We start from the raw sequence: 14,350 nt of genomic DNA, 5'->3' as shown, positions 1-14,350 counted from the left end.
TCCAGTCAGCGGACCAACAATACATGACTACAATCGAGCCGTTTACAGTGTATAGATACAGTTAAGAACGTGGAGCGATTGGATTAGGAGTTTGTAGATCTGCTTCTGTGGCTCGCACGCAAATAGTCGCCTTGGTTGGGAGCTGGCTCTGGTATATATTTTTTTAAGGGTGGCATATGTGCTTTTGAGTATTTAGATGTGTACCTAACCCCAAAATCCTCGGCACACGTGATGATAATGTACCATTGAAATGACTGCCAATTAAAACGTAAAAGTGCAACAGATCTGACACAATTACTTCAGGAATCCGAACACAGCGATAAACATGGTTTTATTACATGTAACAAGTGCTGTAAACATTTAAGGATGGAGTAAATACACCTAGTGTGTTTCCTCAAAGCCATGGCATCCTAGAATTGTACTGCATGAAACAGGCCCTTCGACCCGCCTTGTCCATGCCAAACTCAGTCCTTTCATTCAGAGCCTTCCAGAAACCCGGGTTCAATCCCGACTAGGGGTGATGTCTGTACGGAGTTTGTACGTTCTCCACACCACCTGCGTGGGTTTTCTCCGAAATCTTCGGTTTCCTCCCACACTCCAAAGACGTACAGGTTTGTTGGTTAATTGGCTTTGAATAAATGTAAAATTGTCCCTCGTGTGCGTAGGGTTGTGTAGTGTGCGGAGTTGCTGGTTGGTGTGGACTCGGTTGGCCGAAGGGCCTAATTCCATGCTGTATTTCTAAACTAAACTAAAATGTATCAATTTAAGCAGTAAACAAGTAAAATCACATTCCAAAGTTATCCATAAGAAGGCTGTACAAAACCTTGTAAAGTGGAAAGTCTTGTAAAGTGGAAACTAGAGAGTGCCAAACTGCTATTGAAACATCAAAACAGTATTGTGAATTATGAAATGAATTGCCATATTTTCTTGTGTCGTGCTGGCTGTCAGTGCAGTGTTCAGTGGATAACGGAGTGAAGTATACAATAGCACCACTGTACTTTAAGTTTATTACTGCCACGTGTACCGAGGTACAGGGAAATCATTTGTTCCATGCTATCCAGTCAGCGAAAAGACAATGCATCAAGCCATCCACAGTGTACAGACACTGGATAAAGGTTATAACATTTAGTGCAAGATAATGTCCAGTAAACTTTCCCTCCCATTCCCACAATGATCTTTCTGTCCTGGGCCTCCTCCATTGTCAGAGTGAGGCTCAGCACAAATTGGAGGAACAGCACCTCATATTTAATTTGGGTAGTTTGCACCCCAGCGGTATGAATATTGACTTCTCTAACTTCAAATAGCCCTTGCTTTCCCTTTCTATCCATCCTCTCTTCCGTCCCAGTTCTCCTACCTGTCTTGCTGTCTCCCACTCCATTTTATCTCTACCGTACACTCCCCTGACATCAGTCTGAAGAAGGGTTTCAATCCTGAAAAGTCACTCGTTCCTTCTCTCCAGAGATGCTGCCTGTCCCGCTGAGTTACTCCAGCATTGTGTGTCTATCTTCGGTTTAAACCAGCATCTGCAGTTCTTTCCTACACATATTGTCTGCTCCACTGTGAAAAGTCCGATTAGAGATTGTTCGAATGGGGAGATGGGCGGTCAGGGCAGTTCAGAGATTTAGCATGGCTCTTGGTTGGGGGCAGCCAGCCTATTCACTTTATTTGCTCTGTGTGATAGCACATAGAACATAGAAAATAGGTGCAGGAGTAGGCCATTCGGCCCTCCGAGCCCATTTGATATGATCATGGCTGATCATCCAACTAAGTATCCCATCCCTGCCTTCTCTCCATACCCCCTGATCCTTTTAGCCACAAGGGCCACATCTAACTCCCTCTTAAATATAGCCAATGAACTGGCCTCAACTACCTTTTGTGGCAGAGAATTCCACAGATTCACCACTCTCTGTGTAAAAAATGATTTCCTCATCTCGGTCCTAAAAGTCTTCCCTCTTATCCTTAAACTGTGACCCCTAGTTCTGGACTTCCCCAACATCGGGAATAATCTTCCTGCATCTAGCCTGTCCAACCCCTTAAGAATTTTGTAAGTTTCTATAAGATCCCCCCTCAGTCTTCTGAATTCCAACGTGTACAAGCCGAGTCTATCCAGTCTTTCCTCATATGAAAGTCCTGCCATCCCAGGAATCAGCCTGGTGAACATTATCTGTACTCCCTCTATGGCAAGAATGTCTTTCCTCAGATTAGGAGACCAAAACTGTACGCAATACTCCAGGTGTGGTCTCACCAAGACCCTGTACGACTGCAGTAGAACCTCCCTGCTCTTATACTCAAATCCTTTTGCTATGATAATGCATTGGCAAAGGAAAGAAATATGTTAGTAAGATAATATGTTATAAAATATATTGAATGGTACTCATCCTCAGATGTTGAAGTGAAAGTTTTGGGTTTGACTGTAATTATAATTTATAATAATCAAAAAGGTGTACTTTCTAACAATTTGAAACATTAATTGTTCAAACTGATTTTGTGAATGGTGATCACCCATTCCTTCTCTCCAGAGATGTTGCCTGACCCGCTGAGTTACTCCAGCATTTTGTGTCTATCTTTGGTTTAAAACAGTATCTGCCATTCCACCCTACACAGTTTGTTTTGTTTGTTTTGCTTCGGATTCTGACAAACCTTTCAGTAAATCAGCTCTTTATCCAAACTAAATCTAGCTCTTGGTCTCGGAATGGAATTGTAGACTCAGGATCTCTTTGTTCTGAATTATCATTCTTTGTTTAAGAAGAACAATTGGTATTTAAGCATATCTTGTCTCTTATAAATTTCTGCCAGATGTTAATTTGAGTTCTAATGGTAATAATAAACGTATTTCAAATGCCCCATTGTTTTATCAGTCTCCCTTGCCAAGAAAAATATATTTGATGTTTTAAGCAAAGCAGTAAATGCTGGAGGCTCAGTGGGTCAGGCAGCATCTGTGGATGGAATGGACAGATGCCATATTGAGTTGGAACCCTTCTACCAAACACAGAATCTGAAGAAGGATCCCGACCTGAAACATCATCTGTCCTTTCCCTGCACAAGACATGCCTGACCCCTTGAGTTCCTCCAACACTTTGCGTTTTGTTCCAGATTCCAGCATCTGTAGTTTCTTGTGGCTCTATATTCAATTCCTCAATTGATAATTTAAGGTGGGCCAAAAGGCCTTGTGGGTTTTAGATTTTGATAGGCACCATGAAAAAGATGGGCCCACAGAAGGGCGATGTGAACTGGTTATGATTACAGAATCAAAAAATTGTACATCAGAGAAATGCTTCCTGTTTGCCTACCTTGCCCATTGTGATTGAAGTCTGTCTACTTCTCATGTGCTTGCATTCGGCCCATATCCGTCATCTTGTCCCCGTCCAAATGATTCTAATATTGTAATTGTATCTACCTTTCGCACCAACTGTGGCAGCGTTTTCCAGATAACCTCCATCCTCTGTGAGGAGATGGCTGTGGTGCTCAAACTTTGTTATGCCCACTAATACATTATTCTTCTTTCCCCAAAAAAATGTATATGAACAAACTGGGCAAAAAAAGAAACTGCTGGAGTAAATCAGTGGGTCAGGCAGCATCCATAGAGGTAAATGGACAGATTGTGCTTTGTTACCTGGGTCCAGCTCTTGTTCCACCCCTTTCCCTCCTCACTTTCTCTCAGCTAACTCACACCTACCCATCAATTGTAAGAACAGTGATGGTGACGCAGCGGTAGAGTTGCTGCCTTACAGTGAATGCAGCGCTGGAGACCCTGGTTCGATCCCGACTACGGGTGCTGTCTGTATGGAGATTGTACGTTCTCCCCGTGACCTGCGTGGGTTTTCCTCCCAGATCTTTGGTTTCCTCCCACACTCCAAAGGTGGACAGGTTTTGTAGGTTAATTGGCTTGGTAAATGTAGAAATTGTCCCTAGGGCGTGTAGGATAGTGTTAGTGTGCGGGGATCGCTGGTCGGCGCGGACCCGGTGGGCCAAAGGGCCTGTTCCCGCGCTGTATCTCTAAACTAAACAAAACTAAACTGTTCAGACCTAAAACTTTCATGCCAGTCCGTTTCACTCCACAGATGCTGCCTGACCTGCTGAGCTCCCCTGTAGTTTTGTCTTTTGCTCTTGATTCCGGCATCAGTGGTCTGTTGTGTCTCCATTTGTATGAACATTGCCTTTGATGTTAGTCATTGTCCAGGTGAACTTAAAAAGAGCATTGGAACAGGCTCCAATAAGTTTCCAAGGAGCGTGTAAACCAAGCTCCATTAACTTCAAACTGACCTTTGAGAATATCACCCACTGTGTCCAGTGGGCTAGTCCCATTTATCTGCAATAGACACAAAATGCTGGAGTAACTCAGTGAGACAGGCAGCACCTCTGGAGAGTGCAGTTCCTTATTTCTTACCCATTTACCTGCATTTGTCCTATTGTCCTCTCAACTCCTCCTATTTATATATCTGTCCAAATGTCATAATCATATCTGCTTCTATAGCAGATACTCCTATCTCTGGCCGCTCATTCCAGGGAAAGTCACAATGTTTATTTTCCCCATGTATTTCAAGGCGGTGCGATCAAGTTAAATGTGATTTGTTGTGCCTACTACTTGGCTTGCATGCTGTTTCTGAAATCAAGCAGCATTTTGATTTGACAACATTAAAAGCAGAAAATACTGGAAACACTCAGCAGGCATCCATGTGAAAAAGATGCCCCTGAGATCCCACTTACATCTCTCGCCTCTCATCTTAAGCCTACTTCCTCTAGTTTTTGAATGCTCTCCCCTGGGTAGTATCAGTTTCAGTTCAGTTTAGTTTATTGTCACGTGTACAATACAATACAATAATACTTTATTAGCCAAGTATGTTTTGCAACATACAAGGGATTTCATTTGCCATACAGTCATACAAGTAAAAAGCAACAAGACACACAAAATACATTTTAACATGAACATCCACCACAGTTACTCCTCACATTCCTCACTGTGATAGAAGGCGAAAAAAAGTTTAATCTCTTCCCTTCTTTGTCTTTGTCGCGGTCAGGGGCCTCGAGCCTTCCGTTGACGGGATGATCTTGACCCGTAGCCGGCGGCTTTCCGGCCCTCTGCGTTGGGGTGACCATTTCTGCTTCGGGGGAGTGGGGGGGTGGGGGGGGGGGGGGAAGAATCTCAGCTCCCCCGTGCCGAGCGATCGGTCAGGGCTGGTCAAACCTTGTGCGACGTTGGAGCTCCCGACATCCAGGGTCTTTCCCGAGACTGCAAGCTCTATATGGTAAAATCCACAGGCCGTGATTGGAACATTGATCCCAGGCAAGGGATCGGCTCCAATTGTAAGTCCACGCCCCGTGGTGGGGCTCAAAGTCAGTCCCGAGGGGGCCTCCAGCTCCAAGATGTTAGGTTGCAGAGCAACCAGAGATATGACCCGGAAAGTAATCGTATCTCCGGCAGGGTAAGAGGAAAAAAAAGTTTCCCCCTCCCCCACATAAAACAAACCAGAGAACATTAAAACAAACCGTGGCGTGCTAACCAGCCAGCGGGAAGACAATACACAATTACAATCGAGCCATTCACAGTGTACAGTTACATGAGGATGGAATTTACGTTTAGTGCCAGGCAAAGCTAGTAAAGTTCGATGAAAGATAGTCCGAGGGTCACCGATGAGCTAGATAGATCGGAGTCAGGAGCGCTCTCTGGTTGCAGTAGGATGGTTCAGTTGCCTGATAACAACGGGGAAGAAACTGTTCACTGTATGCGTGTTCCTCATGATCTTGTACCCCTCAGTAAGGTAACTCCTCAGCCTACTATGTACGCTCCAAATGTCCTACCTTATCCAACTCCCCTTTACCCAAACCTGTGGGTCCAGGTAACATTCGGATGGATCTCCTCTGCAGCCTTTATGACAATGACACCCATCCCAGTGCTCCAAATGTCACCAAAAGTTGTGCTCAATATAATTCCCAATGAGTAAGAAGAAACTACAGATGCTGGTTTAAACCGGAGATAGACACAAAAAACTGGAGTAACTCAGCGGGACAGGCAGCATCTCTGGAGAGAAGGAATGGGTGATGTTTCGGGTCGAGACCCTTCTTGACCCAAAACGTCACCCATTCCTTCTCTCCAGAGATGCTGCCTGTCCCGCTGAGTTACTCCAGCTGTTTGTGTCTTATCTACCATTCACTATGAAGCAAGCACCACCCTTGTCTACCTGACTTGCCACTTTCAAGGAACTATGCATTCAAACAATGTTACAGTGAGAATCAGCTGTTTCATTCCACAGGATGACCAGGAGGAGGAAGCGATATCCAATTTTGTTTCTAACGATCATCAAATATTAATGCACGTTGCAGTGAGGGTCATAAACATTGTGGTGAAGTTCTGGAAATGTCCATAAGGTCAGGCAAAATCAATAGGGAAATATTTCAGATCGATCTCCATAGATGCTCGGAATGCAAAGTGCTGGAATAACGCTGTGAGTCAGACAGTATATCTCTGGAGGACATGGATCGATGACGTTTCAGATTGGAACCCTTCAGACAGACAAGAAGGGTCCCAACACAAAACATCGCCCATCCATGTCCTCCAGAGATGCTGCCTGACTCGCTGAGTTATTCCAGCACTTTATGTTTTATGCAAGATCCTAGCATCTGCAGTTCCTTGTGTCTAGACCCGAGATGCTCACTCCGTTTATCCTTCTCAACTGATGCTACCTGACCAACTAAATATTTACTGTTTTACTGCAAACGTTGCAATTCTGGATTATTTTAGTTTTGCTTGATGGTACAGATGATTCTTTTTACAAGGACACAGCATGAGGTGAATGGAGAATTTAGGCCCGGGCTATGGAAACAGCTGGTTGGTTTTGTTGAGATTTGTTCAGTTTCTTAAAAAGTGTCATAGTCATTACTCTCTGGTGTCATTGTTGATCCAGAAAGAGGGAAAAGCCTTCGCTGAACAATCAGATGCAAAAAAAAAAAGTCCATGATCCAGAGCAGAAGTCAGCAAAGATCCTATGGCGAGCAAGATGGATCACTCGACAAAAAAGACGTAGTACGGTCATGGGCAGATTCATGGGTAATTTCCGGCCCCATTTCTGTAACCGGCTTCCGTCTCTGCACCAAAGATCCCGTAGCGGAGCAAAGATACTATTGCGGAGACGGAAGCCGGTTACGGAAACATCCTCGTAAAAATAAAAGTTCTTTGGTAAAAATCTTCTCCACATTTTCAGAATTATAATTTATTAACACAAACTGTTCCCCCGCAACGTTGATTACTCTGCGAGTCGGGTCGGGTTACTGAAATGGATGAAAAAAAAGCCCACGTTCCGCTCCGTTGCGTACTACACGTCAGCCCATTGCATTTAGGAGTGGTCTATCTTGGATCTTTGGAAGTCAGCGTTTGCAGTTAGCCTCAGGGGAAAAGTCACAATGTTTATTTTCCCCTGTTATTCAAGGAGTGGTGTGATCAAGTTAAGTGTGATTTGTAGTGCCTATTGACTTGGCTTGCATGCTGTCTCTGGAATCAAGCAGCTTATTGATTTGAGAACAATAAAAGCAGAAAATACTGGAAACACTCAGCAGGCCCGGCCTTGTCTGTGGAAAGAAAAACAGTTGATGGTTCAGGTTGAAGATTTAACGATTTGAGGAGTCTGCATCTCTCCAAATGTTTCTCCTTTTGAAACGATTTAAGATGTACTGGTCAAAAAAAGATTTCTTCTCTCTTTCAGGTAGTGCTTTCCCCTCATCATTTAATGCATAAATTAATTCTCTCAATCACAACTCTGGCTCTTTGCCAATTACCAATAATCCTGGGTTTACTCTGATTTCTGTTTATTAATTTAATTCTTAATTAAATCTGCTCTTGAATTTCTAAATGCAAAAAAAACTGCAGATGTTGGAAATTTAATTTAGTTTTAGTTCAGAGATACAGCGCGGAAACAGGCCCTTCGAGTCCGCACCGACCAGCGATCCCCGCACACTAATACTATCCTAGACACACTAGGACAATTTACATTTACACCAAGGCAATTAACCTATAAACCTGTACGTCTTTGGAGAGTGTGAGGAAACCGAAGATTTTGGAGGAAACCCACGTGGTCACAAAGAGAACGTACAAACTCCGTACCGACAGCACCCGTAGTTAGGATCGAACCTGGGTCTCTGGTCCTGTGAAGCAGAAACTCTACCGCTGCACCACTTGCCGCCCATCTGAAATAAAAATGGAAAATGCATGAAATAGTCTGCAGGTCAGGCAGCATCTGTGGAGAGAGAAACAGAGTTAATGTTTCAGGTCATTGGATCTTTGCCTTTTGGGCAGCGAAGTAGATAGAGAAGGTTCAGATGGACATTGGCGTAGTGGAGGTATTGCAGCATTCAGGTGCTGGTTCCCACATTACTTGGGGAGTTACAAATGGACATTGATGAAGCAGGTTGAACCTTGGGCACAACTCACTTTTGCCTTTAAAATGTTGTGCATGGCAACCTCAATTGGGGGCAGCACTGTAGCACATTCTCTGTGTCTACAAAGCCCTCAATGGGCTTGCCCCCTCCTACATTAAACGTCTTCCCACCCACCACTCCACCTCCAGGTCCCTCAGATCGGCCGACTTGGGGCTGCTGAATATCCCGCGGTCTAGGCATAAGCTCAGGGGCGACCGTGCTTTTGCGGTTGCAGCTCCTAGACTGTGGAACAGCATCCCCCTTCCCATCTGAACTGCCCCCTCCATCGACTATTTTAAGTCGAGACTAAAATCTTATCTATACTCCCAAGCCTTTCCTGACGTCCACTGAGCGAGGGTTATATGTATATATGTATGTAGTTTGTTTGTTTAGACTATTCTTATAACAAATGTAAAGCACTTTGGCCAACGAGAGTTGCTTTTTAAATGTGCTATATAAATAAATGTGACTTGACTTGACATTTACTGGTACTGCGACTCCAGGTTAAATCCTGACCAGGTGGTGTCTGTATGAGGTTTACATATTCTTCCTTCGATGGTGTGGGTTTCCTCGGGTGCTCTGGTTTCCTATTGCATCCCATGAGGGTTAGTGGTTAACTGGCTATTGCAAATTGCCCCTTGTGTGTAGATGAGTGGTTGAATCTGGGAATATGAGATGGATTTTTTAACAGTGGGAATAAAGTAGAGAGATTAAACGGTGGAGAGAAGTATATAATGACTCACACACAGAGAGTGGTGAATCTGTGGAATTCTCTGCCACAGAAGGTAGTTGAGGCCAGTTCATTGGCTATATTTAAAAGGGAGTTGGATGTGGCCCTAGTGGCTAAAGGGATCAGGGGGTATGGAGAGAAGGCAGGTACAGGATACTGAGTTGGATGATCAGCCATGATCATATTGAATGGTGGAGCAGGCTCGAAGGGCCGAATGGCCTAATCCTGTACCTATTTTCTATGTTTCTATGAATGGAAGGACCCCAAGAGGTGGAATGGAGAAGAGGGAGTGGCCAGGGTGCGACTTGTCCTTGATTATCAATAAATGTCTGGCCCAATTTGCGATCTACCCCCATTTGTACTCAATGAAGTAATACGGTTTTAAAGAAATCATGTGATATTTAATTCTGACTTGCTTCAAGTTCTAAACCAGCACAATAAATAAGCATAAAATGCTGGAGTAACTCAGCGGGTTAGGCAGCATCTCTGGAGAGAAGGAATGGGTGATGTTTCGGGTCGAGATTCGGTCTGAAGAAGGTCTCGACCCGAAACGTCACCCATTCCTTCTCTCCAGAGATGCTGCCTAACCCGCTGAGTTACTCCAGCATTTTGTGTCTACCTTCGATTTTACCAGCATCTGCAGTTCTTTCTACCACAATAAATAAGCATCTGGATGAATGTTTTGTGCTTAATCTTAACAAAATGAAGAGAAAATACTAAGTTAATTAAAGAAATGGGTGTATTGTATTTAAAATGCCTGATATTTTATAGTTAACACAATTGAGCAGCAGTTCTGGGATTGCTTTTCAGAATCTGAGCATTAGCCTTGAGATACGGTATCTTGTTTGTAGATCTTTAGCATGTTGGGTTGAGCAGGTTGTTCATTCATGTGGTGTTTGGGTACTGGGACCTGATCTCCCCACAATGGGGAGCCCACACTGTACCAGAGTCCTGCTATGAAATGCAATGCAGTTTTGCTCGGGGACGTACTGTACGTCAGTGCTGCGAATCCACCCCATCACCTTCTGCCGTCACTCTGTTCTTGTGTTTCTTTGTTGAATTCATTCCTGTACAACTTTAATTTACCCGTTTTATAATGGTTTTGTGTTTTATGCCAGAGTTTTTGATACATTATGATTTATCCGCTTTTCCTTTTCCTGATCCAGTTATAGTGATCACTCTAAGTCCTGCTCCTGCCCCGTCCCAACGAGCAGGTACCAAATCTCTTATTTATCATATGCACCTACCTAACTTCCTCTCCTCCTTCTTGCCACTTGCTGATCTATATTCCTGGTCTCCATGTCGTTGTGCTTTCCCTGCTGCTCTTAAATTCTTTCTTCTCCCTGCAACTTTTCCAACATGTGTTCTTCCATTTTTTGTTTTCATCTTCACATCTGTTTGTTTTTTGTTTTGTTTTTTTTGCCACCTCTCTTGTTTTCCTTCTGCTCAGTGCTTCCTTTTGCCTCTTTTCGCTGTCGTAACTCTTTGCCTTCCAGTTCACCCGAACCTTTTACTCATGACTCTCTCCGGTTTTTTTTTCCCCTTTGTAACTCACCACTTAAGCAGACACTGGGAGTCCGATCCCTGCGGCTGATGCATGTAACTTGTAGTTCTTATTGAAATGGCTGCTTTTGTGCATGACCACGGCATGCAGTCCTGGAATTTATCCTGTAAGCATGACAGAGATAGAATGGCACTGTTATACCTCCGTAATCACAATGCAAAGAAATGTTTGTGTCCAAATTTATGAATGTACGTTCTATTTTCTAGGCGCAATGTCTTGAGGGATATGCAGTGGAAAGTATGCATCAGTGGAGTGCCACACTTTCTCAACCATGTTTACCTTATTATCATTTTCTCCCACATATTTCTACATAAAGTCACCTTAATATTTCTGTATCATGCATTGGTTATCAACGTAGCCTGCCCCCTTTCCCTGTGAAAAACAGTCTATATTTAGATGGACTTCCTGCATCGGCATAAGCCGTGACTCAGCTGCAGCATCTTTGAGTCACACGACTGTGGGTTTATTCAGCTGCGTAGATATGAGCAGAGAAATCTGGGCTGGTACTCCAAAGCGTGTGTGCGTGTGCGTGTGTGTGTGTGTGTGTGTGTGTGTGTGTGTGCGTGTTGCAATGTCTTTAGTCAGAGGGTGGTGAATCTGGAATTCTTTGCCACAGAAGGTTGTGGAGGCCCACTAAATGGATCTTTTTAATGCATAGATAGATATATTCTTGATTAGTACGGGCGTCAGGGGTTATGGGGAGAAGGCAGGAGGATGGGGTTAGGAGGGAGAGATAGATCAGCCATGATGGAATGGCAGAGTAGACTTGATGGGCCAAATGGCCTAATTCTGCTCCTATCACTTATGACCTTAAGACTCAGGGTGCAGAAGAAGGGTGTTCCTTCAGTAATATTTCCATGAGAATCTTGGACCATCCCCTGCGCAGCTGCCATCTCTTTAAACTACAAAACTCTCTCAGCCTCCTCCACTGAATCAAAAGCTATTTATGAATTTTGCCTGTGCGGTCCCCAGTCATGTTGACGAGCACTAGAAAATAGAAAATAAATCATAAATTTGTGCGGATTTATTCACATTCAGAACAATTTTCTTTTCAGCATTTACATTACAAAGGATGTTGGTGAAGACCTATCCTGGTTTGTATGTGTGTGTGTGTATATTGTGAAGTTATAAACCTGCAAGACTTTGTGATATCATTTCCCCTACTGCTCTGGTCACCCCCATCCCAAGCATTATAACGCTCATGAATATCCGTGAATCTGTTCAAATTTCCAAAATGTGCTTGTGCCTTGGGGAGGGGGACTGAGAAAAGGGCCCCCTATAGAAAATGGTTTGCAGATGCAAAAATAATCAAATGAGTTTGTGGAGTCTAATATTTTCACACATCAGTAATATTAGATGTGGATGCTTCAAATGTCACGATCTTGACCTATTTACTTCATTATTTGATGCCATGGGCTTCCTTCCTCTCTCACTGTTCAATGTTTAGTTTAGAGTTCGGAGATAAAACGTGGAAACAGGCCCTCTGGCCCAACGAGTCTGCACCGACCAGCGTTTCCCGCACACTAACACTATCCTACACACACATGAGGGACAATTAAAATTAACCTACAAACCTGTACGTCTTTGGAGTGTGGGAGGAAACCGGAGATCCCGGAGAAAACCCGCGCAGGTCACAGGGAGGTAGACAAAAGTGCTGGAGAAACTCAGCGGGTGCAGCAGCATCTATGGAGCTAAGGAAATAGCCAACGTTTCGGGCCGAAACCTTTCTTCAGACTGGGGGCGGGGAGAAGAAAGGAAGAAGGAAGAGGAGGAGGCTGAGGGAGAGCTGAGAAGGGGAGGAGACAGCAAGGGCTACTGGAAATTGGAGAACAATTCCACAGAGGGTAGTTGAGGCCAGTTCATTGGCTATATTTAAGAGGGAGTTAGATGTGGCCCTTGTGGCTAAGGGGATCAGGGGGTATGGAGAGAAGGCAGGTACGGGATACTGAGTCGGATGATCAGCCATGATCATATTGAATGGCGGTGCAGGCTCGAAGGGCCGCATGGCCTACTCCTGCACCTAATTTCTATGTTTCTATCTATGTTTCTATGAATTCACAGAAATTGGAGAGGTCACAGGGAGAACGCACAAACTCTGTACAGACAGCGCCCGTGGTTAGGATGGATCCCGGGTCCCTGGCGCTGTGAGGCAGCAACTCTACCGCTGCGCCACTGTGCCGTTTTGTGATCCCCCATTATTGAGCCCAGGACCTCCTGACCATGCTGCCCTGAGAGATACTCCAGCACTTTGCGTCTTTTTTGTAAACCAGCATCTGCAGTTCTTTGTTTCTATCGGCTGCTTCTTCCAAATAGCCACGTTTATTGTGAGAATATCCCAATTTTCTGTTCTGTTTCTTCACCCCTTTCTCTCCATTAATAATGTCTCTGCTCACCGGCTTTTGTTCCCTATGCTGTTGGTGCAGGTCCTGACTCTTGCCTTTTAATCACTAGCTATGGTTGCTTGTGCTAAAATCCTGGGTAGCTAGGGTTGTTGTCCACCAGCCAGGTAGGGCCACGGAGGTGACTCGGCAGTAGGGGTTTCACAGTCAGCAGGGTTTGTATTGGGAAAGTGTTTGTGTTCAATGTAATAGCGGCCTTTCCTTGTTTTCAGCTCTTCAGCTTCCATTAGCAAATGATGCTGGCAGCCGATCATCTTCATCAGAAACCTCGCCACAGCATCCCCCGCCTCCTTCACGTCCTCGGCACATGCTCAGCCTCCCACAACCGCTGCTGCAGAAGAGCATGGAAAGGTAAGAAAAGGCTACACCTTATACGTGAGTGTGTAAGAAAGAACTGCAGATGCTGGTTATGGCTCTCTTGACTCATGATTGTAGTGTAATCCGAAGTAGTACGGAAATATTAATGTGTAATAGCAGAACAACTGAATGACATAAGGAATATGTAGTGCAGTGATTGTTAGAATGTCTCACAAGCTAGCGTGGCAAGACATTCTAACAGATAAGAGAAAGTTCGATTTAGCTCTTAGGGCTAAAGGAATCAAGTAATATGGGGTAAAAGCAGGAACGAGATACTGATTTTGGATGATCAGCCATGATCATATTGAATGGCGGTGCTGGCTCGAGGGGCCGAATGGCCTACTCCTGCACCTATTTTTCTTTGTTTCTATCAATGAGACAATGAGGTTTATGTTCGGAGGAATGGATTATTTTGGGCTTTCTGGGCAAAAAGCTCTTGGCTTTCGTTCTAATTTCATGACTTGTTGGAGGTCTGCCATAACCATCGGTGTGTTTATTTTTACAGCATGGAGATTGAGCAGAAGCTGCAAGAGATTATGAAACAAACTGGGTACCTGACAATAGGAGGGCAGGTAAGAGATATGATAGTTGCTCCTTATGCTTCATCGACCTCTTGGTTGAAGCTTGTCGGAACTGCGAAAGCCAGACGCAAAGTGCTGGAGTAACTTAGCGGGTCAGGCAGCACCTCTGGAGAAAAGGAATGGGTGACGTTTCTGGTCGGGAACCTTCAGAGGTGAACGTTGGTCCTGTCCTAAAACGTCACACATCCTTATTCTCCGGAGATGCTGCCTGACCCGCTGAGTTACTCCAGCACTTTGTGTCCGTCTTCGGTTTAAACCAGCACCTGCATACTGTTAGAAAAGCCCCAGTTGTGGAAAACTATGAGGAACG

At 44.4% G+C, this 14,350-nt stretch overlaps 1 protein-coding gene and 1 long non-coding RNA gene across 3 annotated transcripts in view; both read left to right on the top strand.

Annotated features, from left to right (window-relative positions):
- The window catches only part of LOC129714406 (uncharacterized), a 185,077-nt gene that overhangs the window by 140,820 nt on the left and 29,907 nt on the right, over positions 1 to 14,350 (top strand). The window lies entirely within an intron of this gene.
- The window catches only part of map2k7 (mitogen-activated protein kinase kinase 7), a 35,057-nt gene that overhangs the window by 2,819 nt on the left and 17,888 nt on the right, over positions 1 to 14,350 (top strand). The window contains exons 2-4 of one of the 2 annotated variants that reach the window (XM_055663985.1): positions 10,306 to 10,353; positions 13,315 to 13,453; positions 13,965 to 14,031. In XM_055663985.1, coding sequence (XP_055519960.1) covers positions 10,306 to 10,353; positions 13,315 to 13,453; positions 13,965 to 14,031 — 254 coding nt within the window. The remainder of the gene's footprint in view (positions 1 to 10,305; positions 10,354 to 13,314; positions 13,454 to 13,964; positions 14,032 to 14,350) is intronic. The other variant, XM_055663986.1, reaches the window with a different exon arrangement.

Source organism: Leucoraja erinacea, chromosome 39 (assembly GCF_028641065.1).
Source record: "Leucoraja erinacea ecotype New England chromosome 39, Leri_hhj_1, whole genome shotgun sequence".
NCBI lineage: Eukaryota > Metazoa > Chordata > Chondrichthyes > Rajiformes > Rajidae > Leucoraja > Leucoraja erinaceus.
The sequence above is the reverse complement of the archived record's forward strand: the minus strand, read 5'-3'. Positions and strand labels throughout refer to the sequence as shown.